The sequence below is a fragment of the Chenopodium album genome, chromosome 24 (genome assembly GCF_948465745.1).
Source record: "Chenopodium album chromosome 24, dcCheAlbu1.1, whole genome shotgun sequence".
In the NCBI taxonomy this organism is placed as follows: domain Eukaryota; kingdom Viridiplantae; phylum Streptophyta; class Magnoliopsida; order Caryophyllales; family Amaranthaceae; genus Chenopodium; species Chenopodium album.
In genome coordinates, this window is record NC_137857.1 from 28,243,151 (window position 1) to 28,256,498 (window position 13,348).

At 33.9% G+C, this 13,348-nt stretch overlaps 1 protein-coding gene across 3 annotated transcripts; it reads right to left on the reverse strand.

Moving 5' to 3' along the window:
- Nucleotides 1–304: 304 nt before the first annotated feature.
- Nucleotides 305–10,174, reverse strand: LOC145610366 (indole-3-acetaldehyde oxidase-like). Of its 3 annotated transcripts, none has more exons than XM_081665708.1 (10): nt 10,003–10,174; nt 5,499–7,166; nt 4,806–5,065; nt 4,487–4,696; nt 4,141–4,359; nt 2,561–3,526; nt 2,091–2,186; nt 1,803–1,901; nt 1,356–1,545; nt 305–1,014 (listed from the first exon to the last, which is right to left on the reverse strand). In XM_081665708.1, the coding sequence occupies exons 2-10, from the start codon at nt 6,943–6,945 to the stop codon at nt 785–787; spliced, it is 3,717 nt and encodes a 1,238-aa protein (XP_081521834.1). In that variant the 5' UTR covers nt 6,946–7,166; nt 10,003–10,174; the 3' UTR covers nt 305–784. The 3 variants fall into 3 exon arrangements, with proteins under 3 accessions (XP_081521834.1, XP_081521835.1, XP_081521833.1); XM_081665709.1 differs by lacking the exon at nt 10,003–10,174 and adding an exon at nt 9,097–9,250; XM_081665707.1 differs by lacking the exons at nt 4,141–4,359; nt 10,003–10,174 and having other exon boundaries at nt 5,499–7,272.
- Between the last annotated feature and the right edge of the window lie 3,174 nt (nt 10,175–13,348).

The window sequence follows — 13,348 nt, forward strand, 5'->3', positions numbered from 1 at the left end:
GCGGAAAACCGTATACATTACCAAGAAGACTCACTAGCGTCGCATTACAACTTTACAAGGCATGTGAGTTGAGCCACAATTGGGCTTTATTATGATATATTGCCATAAATTGTACTTGTATACAACTTGAATTTTTCTTGGTGCATCCCATAGAAAACACATGGGCTTACACAACTTGACTTGTACTCAATTCTAATTGCGTGAAAATACACAATTCTACATCAGAATGTATATACAGAAGCGCAATTTAGAATTAAGGCAACAAACTTAACTCGGCATTAACACATTGTCCATCAAAGTCGAATTGTGATGTAGGGAGGGAAATAATAATACTTCACACTTCATTCACTTCGTTTTTTCAGTTGACACACTTTGACTTTTATACTATTCACATACTGCACTTTGACTAGCTTTTGTGATTTACACTACCATAAAACATACTCCGTAGTCACCTGAGATCATGAGAAGTGTAACATAAATAACCTCAAACTACACAATTTTGTACATTACAATGGCAAGCTTTATTAGTATTGTGCTGATCAATCAACCTCAGCAACACCTTCTCTTATCCTTCAATTTTTGATGTATTCCACCTTCTCGGCCTCTCATAAAACGCCATAGACGCCCCCCTAATATGCCTCTTAATTTATAATCAAATTGATAGTGTACATTTTTCAGTAAAATCTGATGTGTAACATAATGGCTGTAGTTATATACATGGTTTCATCTTTTAGTTACAGGATGTATCACAACTGAAGGTTCGGGGTGCAAACCTGCACAAAGGCTATTGCTTATCAGTCACTTTGTTAGCAGGTGAACTACTCAGGTACCTCTCAACAATGTCAAGGCCACAGAGCTCCTTGACCACAGGCATGGTGGCAGGGACAGGTAATTGGAACAAAGAAGCATCAACATGGCCACCCCAAGAAGCAAGCTGCCTCCTCGCTTCTTTGATGGCTGCTCTTGTTGCACAATGAACTGATGCTGCTAGCAGCAATGGCGGCTCTCCAGATGCTGCAAGAAAACCAAACAGTAGTAAAATGACAAGTTTTAGCGCGATCAAAGTACACAGATCACACCTTAATTAATTTATGTTCCCTTTTTAGTTCAAAAGAGCTTTATTTCTATCCTTTCCCAGAGAAATTACAAAGTACAATTTTGAGGCCTCTTATGCCCCATTCTCTTAAATCTATCCTTTCCTAGAGCTTTTATTCTATTCCTAGAGAAGTTTTTTGTTTTTACGATAACCAATGGATTGTGCAAATTGGCATAAGGTGTGGTTTTAACTAATATCTCTCGCTCTTATGGGGAAAAGGAGGTGGGGATTTCACAAAGGCACACTGTTGTATAAATACCTTTAGATGATAGAACACGCTTCTGATGATGTCCACTGTTCAAAATTTCAACATTTAGTTGTTTTGGTACCGTATCAATTGTTGGGATCTTATACGTCCATGTGCTATCAGAAACCACCAAACCATCAGGATCAGTTAGGTACTCCTCTAGCATGAAAAAGCCGATACCTTGAACAAAAGCCCCTTCTATCTGTAAAAAATGCCACAAAGTGGATGTTTTAACTATCAACTAAAGGAAGGCGAGTCAAGTAGGATCACAACCAGTAAAGATGTAAGTCACCCCCAGCAGGAAGGAAAAAAAAAAAAAAAAACATTGTATCAGTGCACAAGTTTTAGGATAAATTAGTTTATACATGAATCTTACACACGAATTAAAAATGTATCAAAAGTCTTTATATCTTGAGCATATCTATAAGTAATACTACAAGGATGATAATTAAAATAAACCTGTCCCAGATCAACTGCAGGATTTAAACTCTGTCCACAGTCATATATGATGTCTGACCGCAAAATAGTAGTTTCTCCCGTGAGGAGATTCACTTCTACCTGTAGAAGGAAAGTATAATCATAAGAAAAAAAATAGTCCTCGGAAAAAAGGATCAGGCAATCCTTTATTTTATTTCCTATTACTTCTTTCCAGGCAGAATGAAGCTTGCTTGAGGAAGGGCAATTGTATGTAAAACTACTTTTGAATAAAGGGGAGACTTATACAAGGCTGTTTTTAACAAATTTTACCTCACTAACAGCAGCTCCATAGTTCAGATACTGCATGGAAGTCATATCGGGTTTGTAAAGGGTGCCAGCCGACAAATTCACTGATTGTAAGCCTGCCTGCAATTAACAAACTGTGAGGTTTGTATTCAACATCATATAAAAACTGACTTCTTTTTATGCCTGGTTGATGATTCCATGTTGCTCAATATCTGATTATTGCAAAAAACTTATTTATTACTGATTTAGAAATTAGAAGTGTTTAATTATTGTTCATCAAAGAAACTTCAATTTTATTTTGGCTGACAGTATACATCAAAGAAACAAGCAGAGAGACTAACACGTTTGTGACGGAAAAAGTAACAATACAAAAGTTGTAGTGATTGATCATTTGGCCTTTTAAGTAATAGATTTCCCTACTTGTAGTCAGCCAAACTTATAAAGAATAATTGTGCGTCTGAGGATATCATTGGGGATCTTAAACAAGTACTTACCTGAAAAATAAGTGTCTCCCAGTTAATCGACCCCATTTTTTCCTGCAGACTCTCCTTGAGAGGGGTTAATCTTTCAACCAAAGTATTGCAGCAGATTCTTACGGCTTCACAGCTAGACTCGGAAGTAGTACTTCCTGAAGTATACCCTCCTTGTACCACGCTTAATGTATCTGCTTGTATTACTCGTACCTTATCCAAAAGATCATCACTTCCAGCACAATTGATCAAACTCAGAGAAAATGCAGCCATCTGTTTTACTTTAGTCCATAGACCTTGACCAAGCTCAATCCCTCCTACTTCCACAGCAATTGACCCATCCCGGAGTATGCTGACTCTACCAGGGGTTGATCTTTGTGAAACACTGTGCACAATGGGTAACCTGGAAATTCCCTTTTTACGCCAAATATTAGTGCTGTTAAACTGTTTTACCATCTCATTTCTATGGTTAAAGCTTGACGATGAAGCTATCTTATCCCAGATTGTGGGTAAAGTATATTCACCCGGCTCTCCAGCAGCCCCCTGACGGAACAAAGTTAAGCTATCAAAGGTGTGGAAGTTTTGGTCTCTAACAACATCAACATCTATCGAAAGGGTAGAAGCTACATGTTCAATCACGGCTTCAGCAATAAATGCTCCTTGTAACTCACCAGGAGCTCGCATTGACGATTTACTTGTATGATTTGTCTTGCATAATTTAATATCGAGTGATAAAGCACCCCAATCATATTTGTTAAGTCCATTCACTATGTTTTCGGGCATTTCTGGGCTAATATCTTTTGATATACCAGCATTGACCAAAATCTCAAGATGTAAAGCTGTGATCTTCCCATCCAATTTGAATCCCACATTATAAGTGATTTTCATAGGATGTCTTCCTCCAGCCATTATCATATCAGTCTTGCGATTGAGATACATCCTCACAGGACGACGAAGCTTGTATGCTGCTAATGCACAAGCTGATGCAACCTATAAGATATTCAGTAATGTGATATAAATAATAAAAAAAAAATATGGAGGTGGAAAACTGGAAGTAAAATGCAGGTATTTTCTTAAGTGAAAGGACAGGCTTTTTTCTAAGATCTGAGCCTTTCAGCATTTGATATAGCTACTGATAATCCAAGATATCATAATTGGGTATCTTATGAATTTATCTGATTTTCAATTAGTAGTATATATTATCTATGTGCAGTCATGCACTGAGCAAGTCTAGGTTAGTATTTTTGATCCCCTAAATGGCCATTAAATATTTATCAAAAATATCCCCTACATCCATTGGCAGATCTATGAAGGGGCCTGGGTGGCACCGGCCCCCCAAATTTTTATTTTATTTTTTTATTCATTTAATTAAATGTGTAAATTTATAGGTTAAATACAATTTTAATGCAATAAATAACATCAAATTAGCTTTGTCATAGTGGTAATGCATTTAGTTTGGACTAAAAGTCTTAGGTTTGAGCCCTTATACAAGCATTTTATTTAATTAACTACTCGAAACATACATTCAGAATTTCAGAGCACAGCTTTAATGAAACGGAAAGGAAATTTAATTGAATCACGAATTTTAAGACCAGAATACTCACAGGCATAGCTTTTATTGCCTTTCCGCCAAAACCGCCTCCGACCCGCCTTGTGAGGACACGAATGTTGTTTTCGGGAACTCCAAGACAACTTGCAATCACAGAATGTGTAACCTCTGGAACTTGAACAGAACTATAAACTACCATGCAGTTATCTTCATCTGGAACAGCCAAGGCAGTTTGAGTCTCCATATAGAAATAGTACTGTGATGGGAGTCTAATCTACACATATCAGCAAAGTCAAGTCATAAAAATTGGATCTGCTGAAGTCAGTATACCATTGTTCTCATTCAGACAACATATTCACTTAAACAAAATTCAGAATAGACATAAAATGCACGAGCAGTACCTCAGCTGAAAGAATTTTCTGATCGGCTTCAGCCATTCCCTTTGCAAAGTCACCGACTGATTTAGGGCACATAAAAGGTGGGATGTCAAATAAGCTACTCCTCTCAACTGCTTCTTCAACTGTCAGAATTGGTGGCTCTAAATTTTCCAAGTCATAGTCAACAACTGCTTTAGTAGCTGCAATGTCTGCATGCCTCTGAGTATCTGCAACCTATAATGCTCTCAGAACTGAGTATGCCTCGAAATTTCAACTCAAAGATAAAGCAAGACCGTGAGCAAAAAGACACCTAAAAAAGGCTTTAATAGGAATATCAACTTACAACTAGTGCAATTCGTTCACCAGCATATCTTGTGAGATCATCAGCAAATAATAAATCATTCCCATACTTTGTTTGGGCTCCTACATTCTTCCCACCATGTGGGATATCTTTATAAGAAACAACGGCGACAACTCCATCTGGAAATGATTCAGACTCATATCTCACACAATTGACCCTTGCCAATGGCTTTGTGCTATACACAAATGCTCCATAAAGACAGTCTTTTGGAGAAGGAATATCATCAACATATGTTGCCTCGCCTGCAAAAAGTAACTCAAAACGTTAAAGAGTATAGCAAAATGCTGTTGGAATATATATATATATATATATATATATATATATATATATATTATTTAATTAAAAAAAAGGGCAACACTTGATGGCTTTAGTAACATAGCATTGTGATTATCATTCAAAAAAGTGATAGAGAGAACATGCTTATTGAAGCTGAGCAACATGGTTAATCAAGACTATCCTTATTTTACTGCATGTCCTTCATTTTGAATTGACTCATAAATTTAATCAATGAAATCAATACATCCACAGAACTCTCTATACGAATCCTGCAAACTAGATAAAGCATCAAGAAGGACAAGAACCAAGAGAAAAATAACATAATGTGGATCTCTTTGTACATGAAAGCAAATCGTAAACTAAACTTTAAAGCAGCTAGTACACTAATGGAAAACAAACCAGATGCCTGAAGAGCAGCTCCAACTTTGCCAATGGGCTTCCCGACAGGGTGATACTCCAGGCTAGGTACAATTACCTGCTTTGCAGGTAATAGCAGAGGTTGCTTACTGTACTGGTTCACACCACAGTTTGTTGTAGACTGAGAACCAATGTTTTGATCCAAGCCTAAACTTGAAAATCCAATTTTAGCTTCAACCAAACTATGCAGAAACTCGAAAACAAACGCCTCAGCTAAGCTTATCCTGTAGGAAGGATGTGAAATGCCATCTTCAGGCACTACAGTAGCCCGAATTAAATTCATTGTTTTGCGGAGAGCTTCATGGTTAATATCTCTGCCAGCTAAAAACTCTTCAGCTTTTCTAACCCGCACTGCATGGCTAGTCCCATAAGCACCAAAAGCCAAGTGAATCTTGTTCACCATGAAGCCATCAGAAGATTTGTTGGGAGAAACTTCAGCAAGGAAAGCAGCATTCAGATATGCTAATGCACTTCCCAGAGGGCGAGGTGCTGCTCTATAGGTATCAAACAAAACTTTACAATTTGATTTTAAGGAAGATTCCCAAATCGGAATCTTGACACTCACGATTATACTTTTTGAATCTAAAGGCGGCCTTACCAAGAATTCCTCCAAATTTATGGTCTCCCTTTTTGAGCTTCTTATCATCTCTACACTAGAATCTACAGCTAGGAGAACAGTAGCAATGTCAGAAGGAAATCCAAACCTCTGCGCCATAACTAAATTTCCACCTATACTTGCTGAGTTTCTGATTGTCCCAGAAGCAATTTTCTCAAAATGGGCAGCAATTTTCTTAAGCATAGCTATACTGCCCCCACTCAATCTATCTTTACCACCTTCTTCCAGTGTAACAATAGCCTTAGAGATCGACACAGCTGCCCCAATTTGGATGCTTTCAGAATCTCTTGTAATCATGGAGAGCTCAGGAATGTACCTTAAGTCTATGTATGTGTCATAGCCTTCAAGTTCTTTATAATAGCCTGTACCTGTACTACTAACAACTAATTTGACACGATTTAAGTAGTTCGTCTCACTCAATTCCAGCTTATTTTGGAGTTCCTCAATGCTTAAGGGGGTATACCAAGAATATTTTCCCGAATCCAATTGCATTCTAAGCTTTATTTCACTCTTCAAAAAATCAGGAAATGTTGATATCTGACAACTGCTATCATAAACAGGCAACCTGCTAACCTTAAGTTCCTTGTCCTCCTCCTTTTGCCAAAAAGTGTTGAATCCTAGATCTTCAATATCCACATCTGCAGCAAAGCTTTTGCAAGCATCAGCAATAGGTCGATAACCAGTACACCTACAGAGGTTTCCAGAAATGGCTTTCTCTGCCTCAATAACCTTAAGCTTTGAAAACCCAGGTGAGGATTCTTCCCTGTCACTCTTCTCAGCATTGACAAGAGCTGAGAAAAGAGAAACACACATTCCAGGCGTACAGAAGCCACACTGAGAGGCATGGAATCCAGCAAATCTTTGGTGTATTGAATGAAATCCTTCCTTTTGACTTCCAAGGCCTTCAGTTGTGGTAATGGAACAACCATGTATACTGCAAAGCAGTGTAAGGCATGAATTAACTGTATAATCCTCCACCTTATCATGTACAGGATCATATTTGGACAGCAGAACAACACAAGCCCCACAACCACCTGCAGTTATTGACATTTAACAATCATGTCACAAACAAATTTTAACACCAATATATCATCGTAACCTAAGCTAATGACAACACAACTTTTCACAAAGATTCAAAAGATGCACTAAAAACAACTTACACAACCAAATTCTAGAATTGGTAAAAATGAGCACCACCTTTATACATTTATAATCTGTTTAAAAATCCATTTGACGATTGCTTCAAATCAGTTGCCAGCAATCCATTCCTTCTACACATATGCAAATCATTGCTTTTCCCTCCATCCCACTAGATTGCTCGGATTGAGCCGAAAAATGGTCAAATTGGGAAATTCCAGTGGGACGGAGGTTGTATCTTTTCGATCGAAATTATGTTCTTTTAGAACACCAAGTGAAGTCACATATAACGAAATTGATACAAAAATTATTTCTCAATTACATGAAGCAGAATTTCTATATAATGAAAATGATACAAAAATTCATTCTCAATTACATGAAAATGATACAAAAATTTTCAATCGTTGACGGAGTGAACATAACTAAAATTTTCAACTATGCCTTATGCTTGTGACCTTTTCAAAATTCGGGCATATGAACTCTATTATCTTTATCTTTGATTGGACTCAAATTTTTAACGGTATTCAGATAATTCCATTACCTCAAGGTGAAATATATGCATTTATGGTCATTTTCAATATAGCTGTCCATCCATTGTTTGTTGGTCATGTTTATTTGTTTGTGCACGTCATTTTATTTGTAATTAACGTAGAAGAATTTAGGATTATTTTATACATGCATTTGTTTGACCATTGTATTTTAAGATTATTAAAATTTAATAATAATAACAGTAACATGCTATTATTAAAATTAAAATTAAAAAAAATAAAATAAATAAAATTACTATAGATAAAAATTTCAAGGGTTTTTCTAAGTTATGCCCCTCAAGTTATTGAATTTCTAAGTTGTACCCATGCTTTTTCAAAGTTATAAATTGTGCCCTCCACCTTACGATATTTTATCAACAGTACCCTTTGATAGCCATTTCCGTTACCGAAAGTTAAGTTATTTTATAAACAATGGTGTCGTGGCGTTATTAATTTGACATGTGCCCCGTTCTAATTGGTTTAACACTTTAAAAAATCAGAAAATAAAATAATAAAAAAAGGTTATTGTTAACGTCAAAGGTTATTGTTAATAAAAATTAGTTATGTTGAGGGCATAGCTTAGACGTTTAGAAAAACATGGATACAACTTAGAAACCGAAAAAGTTTGGGGGTATAAATTAGTTAGGTTGAGGGCATAGCTTAGACGTTTGGAAAAGCATGGATACAACTTAGAAATCGAAGAAGTTTGGGGGTATAACTTAGAAAAACCCAAATTTTAAAAAGTAAGTACAGACCATATTAATATATATAAGTTCAGATTAGATCATATTAGAATAAATAAATTTAGATCATATGAGATTAAAAAAAACAATAATAAGTTCATATCATCCGTCAAAATAAGGACTAAACAAGGACTAAGTTAGATAAAATTGTGACAGAAACAAAAACATAAAACTTTAACTCGTTTTTTTTCTAGATTAGAATTCATTTCACTTAATATCATACAAAAAATTTATTAATATATCATATGTAATTTCAACATAATAAAATTTAGAGAAAGATAAATGCTAACAACAATAACATACTTAATCACACATAACCCTTATCGTGATCAAACCACATTTGATTCCTACATAAACCCAATAAAAATTTCATAACATACAAGCCTCAAATTCCATGCAAATAGTACCTACCATAGTAACATAAATGCTATGCAATAGTATTCACACCCAATATTGATCAATCTCACACACATGAATAGCAAACCCGTTGACTGAATCCGTGAGGTTAGCATATAGATAAAATTAAAAGGACATAAAAGAGAATAAGTAAAGCTAACCTTCTCCACACCCAAGCTTAACACTTTTAAAACGAGTTTGAGTTCTCAGAAACTCTAGCAAAGTAGTAGATGGATGAACACTAGTGGGTATCTCAAATCTTTCACCATTAACAGCAAACAACAAATTCCCTCTTTCAATTTTCTTCTCCATTGTTTTTATTTTTTTACCTTTTTCAAATTTGTGCAGCAAACTAAGTTGCGAATTGAGATGTCACTCACTCTATCAAGTATACCTGCTCCCTACTACAAGTACTTAATAAATGACAATTTTTGGCTTACGACCTTACGTAACAAGATCTACAAACATTAATACAAAATTAGAAAAAAAGTACATTACATTAACACACCATTTTAATTATGTCATAATCATTGAAATTTATGCAAAGCATTTAAAAGGGTGTTATTATTTGAACATCTAAAAAAGGAAACAATTGTGAGGCAAAGATAAATCAATATTAAGTAATCGTGTAACACTAACAATCAAGAATAATTGACAAAACTATAGCTATGTTCAAACTCATTCACATTTTTGCTCTGAATTAAACTTATTTACGGATTTGCCGTCCACCTAGATTTGGATACAATTATTCCGCTTTTTTAAAAATTTTGCAGAGTTAAATTCTCGCAATAACCCTGTAATCACTATGCCAAATCAATAAAACCTGTGATAATTCTACACCAAACAACATGTGATAATTCAACACCAAAGTTGTGAAATTAAACAAACCAATTTGTATACAAGTATCTAACACACAGTCTGACAGCACAATTGCAAGAATTTCGAGTTAAATTCGACTTCTCAGTTGAATAACTAGACTAATTTACAGTTTCAACTAACAAGTTAATTAATTATATTCAGCATGCATTAAAATTAAGAAAATAAAAAACACAATTAAAGTTTAAAACCTTATATCGGATTAAATTGCAAGACATGGGTTGAACGGTTGTCGGAAGGACTTCGATGGTTAAACACACGACGGCGACCAACAGCTGCATCGGCCGGCGGATTTCAACAGTCGCTCGCTGGTCCGTTGCTTTTTTCTTTGTGTATGTTTTTCTAGAGAAGCAGTAAAAAGGATAAAAGTATTTTGGCATCATTTTTTTGGTTTTCACTTTGCTAATATTTAAAAGAGAGAGTATTTTTTTGCAATGTATATCAATAAGTTGGTATCTAAATTTAGAGTCTATCCTTATTGATTGAACTCGGCTAAATTGAAGTGAACTGAAATGAACATTTTATAAGAGAAGGAAATTAGGAGCTGAGCTAAACTGAACTGAGCTGAGCTGAACTGAACTGAGCTGAGCTGAGCTGAACTGAACTGAATTTCAACGTAAGAGAACAGGGCCTTAGCAACTCCAAAAGAAAGTTGCTAAGTTTAAAAACTCAATTTTGAGTCCACTTGACAAAAAGTGTGGGCCCCTTTATCAATATTCTAATATATTTTGTAATTTATTTAAGTTTTACCTTTTTTTTTTAATTTTTTTAATTTTACAATATTTGATATTAAAAAAGAAATGGATTTGGTGGGCCATAAATTGAAAGTGATATTTGTATGCTTTTAGAGAGTCTCACCATTGGGAATATTGAGAAGTGGATATGGTATCACCATTGGAGGTAAAAAACAACTCATTTTGTAATTTAATACTAAAACTTGAGTCTCACTATTGGAAATGGTCTGAAGCGTCATCTTCTTTTTGGGTAAACCAAAATGCAAAGCCTCTTTCTATTTAAAGGTTGCATTTTTTACATTTTATGAGTTGTCATTTTTTTTCATTTACTCTGTATTTTTTTTTTTGGAACTTTTAACATCAATTTCTAACATTTTGTCTCTATCTCTTCAATTATTCTCAATTACTTTTTCTTTCTATCTATCTCTCTCTAACCCCACATGCACATATGTACTTTTAATATTGGTTTTAAAGAATTTATAACTTTCTTAATTTCCGCGCAAAAACCAAAAGAGGCTTTGTATTAAGGAACGGAAGGAGTACTACATACTCAAAAAGACTTTACTTTTCCATATGCTATTGTATTTTTTCTATTATTTTAATAGTTTTCTTATACTCATTATTACTCTGTATTTCCTTTCTTCTCTCTCCGCCCTCTACTATATTCACCCCACATGTATAATATTGATTTTTTCAATAGAATTGTACTTTCAATCATTGCAATATTCCAATATACTTTTACTAGGGAGTAACTATTACTAAAACAAAACGTTGTTGATGTCATCAATTTTTTAAAGTGCTTACGTGTAAAATTCTCATTAAATATTTTTCCTCCAAATATTCCAAATTTTTTAAAGTGCTATTCTGCCACTACGCTACTACTATGTTTAAATGTGTTTTAGTTGTTTAATTATGTTATAAATTGTTTAATTATGTTTGTATGGTTTGGTTTGGTTTTGTAACTTTGATATTAAAACTTGTTTAATTATGTTATAAATTGTTTTAATTATGTTTGTATGTATTGGTTTGGTTTGGTTTTGTTTGGTTCGGTTTTGATTGGTGTGATTTGGTTTGGTTTTTACAAAATTTGATATTTATGATGCTTGAAAGGAAAATTTGGTGCGGTTTGGTTTTTTTTTAAAAACCGAAATTAAAGTGGTTTGGTTTGGTTCGGTTTCAAAACTAAAGTGGTGCGGTGCGGTTTGCAAATTTCAAAAACCGAAATAAAGTGGTTTGGTTTCGGTTTGGGCAATAAACCAAACCGAAAACCTAACTTTCACCCCTAGCTAGACACTAGAATCAAGTAGGTATGAAACTTGAATTCGATATTAATATTTTATACTTCATACTACTTTTGGATATTCATAATACAACCATATTAAACAAACATAGATATTGATAGCTAATTATACATTTTTTTTATATAACTAGCAAATACACATTTTTTTAATAGTAAATACACATTTATTTAGCTTTCACTCTAAACGTATAAGCTTAATGAATTATACAACTACAACATTAAATATATATTTAATCTAATCATTTTTTTAGGGGAATCTAATCATCATTTTAGTATATCTTTAATAACATAGTAAATATTACAATATGATGCACCATTAAATAATAACAATTTTTTTCCCTGGAAAAAAATAAAATAATAACCTTTTTTTAAATAAAAAAAAAGGACTATGTACATATTTTTTTTTAATATTTATATAACAATTTTTTTTTATTAAAATAACGAGCCAAATCATTTTAGAAAGTTATCAACAGCAAAAGATAAAAAAGAAATGTGGAAAAATTATTAATCAACCACCATGCAACGTGCGGGTACTAATCTAGTTTTGTATAACTAAAAATCAAAAACAGGAAAAAGTGTTTGTTACTTGTTTGTTACTCCCTCTGTTTCTCCATGCACAAAGTTTTAAGAGAAAATAGAAAAAATACTCCCTCCGTCCCTATATTACATTCCTGTTTGGAAATTTACACGGGAATTAAGAAGGGAAGAATAAGACAAATAACAATAATTAGATAATGCAATGGGAAGTACAAAGATAGATTAGTTATTACTCATGACATGTCATCAATCCTTTGCAAAAAAAAAGGACCAATCACATGCTTCTAATTGAAAATTTTTAACCAATCATATTCATTGTAATTTGGCACAAGGATTATGAGTGAGATTAGGTAAGGATGAGTGAGAAAGCATTAATTATAAAACAGAAAAAGAGAGTTGATTTACTAAAAAAAAACTTACCAAAAATAGAAAGGAGGAATGTAATTTTGGAATACCAAAAATAGAAAGGAGGAATGTAATTTAGGGACGGAGGGAGTAATAAATATAGAGGTAGTAGGGTTAATGGAATGTAAATTGGAGGAGAGGGAATCTAAAAGTAATAAAAATGGATCCCACTATATGAGAGAAATGAATAAATATCACTCGGTATAAAAGATTTCTAAATATGCACAGAGTTCTAAATAAGGAAATGGAGCAAGTATTTATAAACGGCCGCAAAAGAAAAGCGGGGCAAATATTTAAAAACAGAGGGAGTATCAATTGTTAAAATTATTATGATTTAAATAAGTTTAACCATTTTTTGATTCATTATACTCCCTACGTCTCCATATAATTTTCACATTTGACTTTTCACGGTTCCCATTACGTGTTTTAAATGTCTATATCTTTATTTCCATACAAGTAAAAATTATTAAAAACTTGATATTAATAAAATGGCCAAAGCTAACAGACGCCTGGGGGCGTTGGATAAGACGACTAAAAATCGAAAGATAAAATTATAATGAA

Coding starts and splice junctions, on each gene's coding strand:
- LOC145610366 (XM_081665709.1), bottom strand. CDS start 9,247: ATGGAGAAGAAAATTGAAAGAGGGAATTTGTTGTTTGCTGTTAATGGT. Junction 5,066..5,498: donor AGCTGCTCTTCAGGCATCTG/GTTTGTTTTCCA, acceptor TACTTTTTGCAG/GCGAGGCAACATATGTTGAT. Junction 2,187..2,560: donor GGGAGACACTTATTTTTCAG/GTAAGTACTTGT, acceptor TGTTAATTGCAG/GCAGGCTTACAATCAGTGAA.